A 2958-nucleotide genomic window follows, 5' to 3' on the forward strand; every position below is an offset into this window, starting at 1 on the left:
GCACATAATATCATTTGATTGTAGAAAGATATCGTTTCTACGTCATTTTCGTGATATTATGTGATATCACATCCCTGAAATATCACACAGATATTTTTCTAAGAATATTAGTACTGTTTTCTTTCAAGTATATCTCAAAGACATCGCTTAATGTATAGGAAATTTGAATGTAGTGTATTACACTCCCGTGATATTCTTATGGTATTTTTGAAATATTTATTGATGATATCACAAATCTTCGCACAATATATTTTGCGCGAGATATGAAAATCAATTCTTAAGTTGCAATGTATACATTGCACTGCAATATTTTTATTAAATAATAATTAAAATAAATAATAAACAAAATGTGTACAATAGCTCAAGAATAAGTAGATAAAAACAATTATAATTTAGTAAGAAGTAAGTGGTCTCGCGGACTGAGTGCAGGGGCTGCGGATATGGGCTTGCGGAGCAGTGTTGCCAATCTGGTGATTTTCCCGTTAAATCTGGTGGTTTTAATTTTGATTTGAAGGTAAGAATTCATAAATAACGGCTAGCGGGAAATCCAGTGATTCTTTTATTTTTTTAAAGATTTTTTAGTGATTTTTATTTTGGACATACGTTTCTAGTTTCTGGACGTTGAATAGCGTTTTCGAGTGACACTACGGAATCTCAATGAAAATGTTATTCCAGGTATGAAAATGCCGAAAAGTTATAAACAAAAATTTCGCATGGCGTGGCTTGCAGATCCTAACCTAAAATTATGGTTGATACCTGAAGATAATCATGCTAAATGTAAATATTGTAATATTTACTTCTTGTCGTTGAAGTGATTTAAAAAGTCACACTGAAACACGAAAGCATAAGCAAGCAGTTTCTAATGCTGCATCTAGTCAAAAGAAAATAGAGTTTCCAACGATGACTATGAATAGCAAAGTAAAGCTAGCTGAAGTGAGAAATGCTCTATTTATTGCGCAACATTGTTCAATAATGAGTTGCGATCATTTGGTAAATCTTAGCAAATGTATTTTTACCGACAGTGACATAGCAAAAAGCCAGCAAATGCACCGAACAAAATGCAGTGCTATAATAAAAAATGTATTAAGTGAACACTTCATGAAAGAATTAAAAAATGATATTGGTAACAGTCCTTTCAGTTTATTGATTGACGAATCGATAGATTTATCCACGATAAAATTTCTTGGTTTTACTATAAAATACTATAGTGAGAAAACGAGGGATATAGTGTCAACATTTCTTTATTTAAAGCAATTAAAAGATTGTGATGCTGCTAGCATAGTTGATGCTATCAAAGAAACTTTAAAGTTATTTCAATTGAATATAAAAAATCTTAAAGGATTAGGCACAGACAACGCCTCCGTTATGGTAGGAGTAAACAACGGAGTATATAAACGATTAAAAGAAGAGGTTCCTAATTTAGTGCTTATTAGATGTATTTGCCATTCAATACAACTAGCTGTTAGTGCTGCTTCAGATGATGCTTTACCAAGAAATTTAAATTTTCTAATTAAGTAAGTTTTTTTATCTACTAATGAATTATCTTAAAAGTTTGGTATTATTAATTAACTCTTAATGAATTATATCCTATAAATCAATTAACTGTTTAATAATTATTATTTCAGAGAAACATATAATTGGTTTAGTAAATCAGCTGCAAGACAAGAAACATATAAGGAGATATGCCAGCTAATTAACAACGATAAATTATCTCTAAAAATTCCTCAAACTTGTGCAACACGCTGGCTAAGTGTAGAAAATGCTGTTTCAAGAATATGTGAGCAATGGTATGAATTAAAAACACATTTTCAAATAGTCCGATCGAAAGAAAAATGTTACACTGCAGAACTTTTGTACAATATGTATGATGATGATGTTAATGTATTATATTTTTCGTATTTGCAACCCATTTTAGTAGAATTGCAAAGAGTAAACAAGCTATTCGAATCTAATAACGTAGATCCTACAAAACTATTGAACGATTTATTGTTTTTAATTGATAGTTTAGTTAAAAGAATAACAGTTCCTAATACTCGATTTGATATTTTTACGCATAAAATCGAAGATTATGTCGACAATAATGCTTATATGGGTTATTCATTTGATAATCAATGTCAAAAAATGAAGAAAGAAAATTTAGATAACATCATCCTCACTGTAAAAACAAGATGTATCAAGTTTGTAATTAATTTAATCAATCAACTTAAACAAAGACTTTCTGAAAATATTAAAATTTTGAAAAAAATTTCTGTTTTCTCCGTAGAAAACGCATTAAAAGTAAATAAGGAAGAAATCTCAGATATATTAGAGTTATCTGGAGTTTCTGCTTTTAATATTACTAAAATTGAAGACCAATTCAAAAATTTAGCTTTATGCAAGTGGGAAAACACGACTCAAACGATTGCATTTTGGTCTAAAGTTCTACATTTTACTGATGTTGCTGGAAATAATCCTTTTTTAGAAATAGCTACTTTTGTAATTTCACTATTAGTATTACCTATTTCTAACGCAGAAATCGAAAGAATTTTTAGTCATATGAACATTATAAAAAGTAAACATAGAAATAAAATAAATCCGTACATATTGAATGCAATAATGACCATTCGAGCTGCATTTCGTAGAAACAAAACTTGTTGTTACAATTATGAAATTCCTTCAGAACTTCTTACACAAATTCATTCTAATGATACGTATGCTTCTAGAAATTTGGAAGATTTAGATTTTTAAAATTTTGAAACTTTGTTCAATTCTGATATTGTGGAAGTTATTCATTAATTTGAAAAAGTGAAAAAATAGTTTTATTTTTTTAGTATATAATATATGATCTAAAAGAGTATTATTTCCAACAGCATTTTTAATATATAAGTACAGATTTTAAATATATCTGTGATTTATGCATACCAAAGATATAATGCATAATATAATATTAATTTGAAAAAGTATTAAAAACTGTATTTT

General features: G+C 28.4%; 1 protein-coding gene across 1 annotated transcript; it reads left to right on the plus strand.

The window, feature by feature from the left end:
• Positions 1 to 726: 726 nt before the first annotated feature.
• Positions 727 to 2756, plus strand: LOC109863274. Its single transcript, XM_020443510.1, has 2 exons — positions 727 to 1514; positions 1626 to 2756. Exons 1-2 carry the CDS (start codon positions 901 to 903, stop codon positions 2725 to 2727), a joined length of 1716 nt encoding a protein of 571 aa, XP_020299099.1. The 5' UTR covers positions 727 to 900; the 3' UTR covers positions 2728 to 2756.
• Positions 2757 to 2958: the final 202 nt, after the last annotated feature.

This window comes from Pseudomyrmex gracilis, unplaced genomic scaffold (assembly GCF_002006095.1).
Source record: "Pseudomyrmex gracilis isolate BER0280 unplaced genomic scaffold, ASM200609v1 scaffold_3942, whole genome shotgun sequence".
NCBI classification, from domain to species: domain Eukaryota; kingdom Metazoa; phylum Arthropoda; class Insecta; order Hymenoptera; family Formicidae; genus Pseudomyrmex; species Pseudomyrmex gracilis.

Excerpts from the sequence above, each read along its gene's own strand:
- LOC109863274 (XM_020443510.1), top strand. The coding sequence starts at position 901 with ATGACTATGAATAGCAAAGTAAAGCTAGCTGAAGTGAGAAATGCTCTA. Across the intron at positions 1,515-1,625 it reads AATTTAAATTTTCTAATTAA|AGAAACATATAATTGGTTTA; the intron begins GTAAGTTTTTTT and ends TTATTATTTCAG.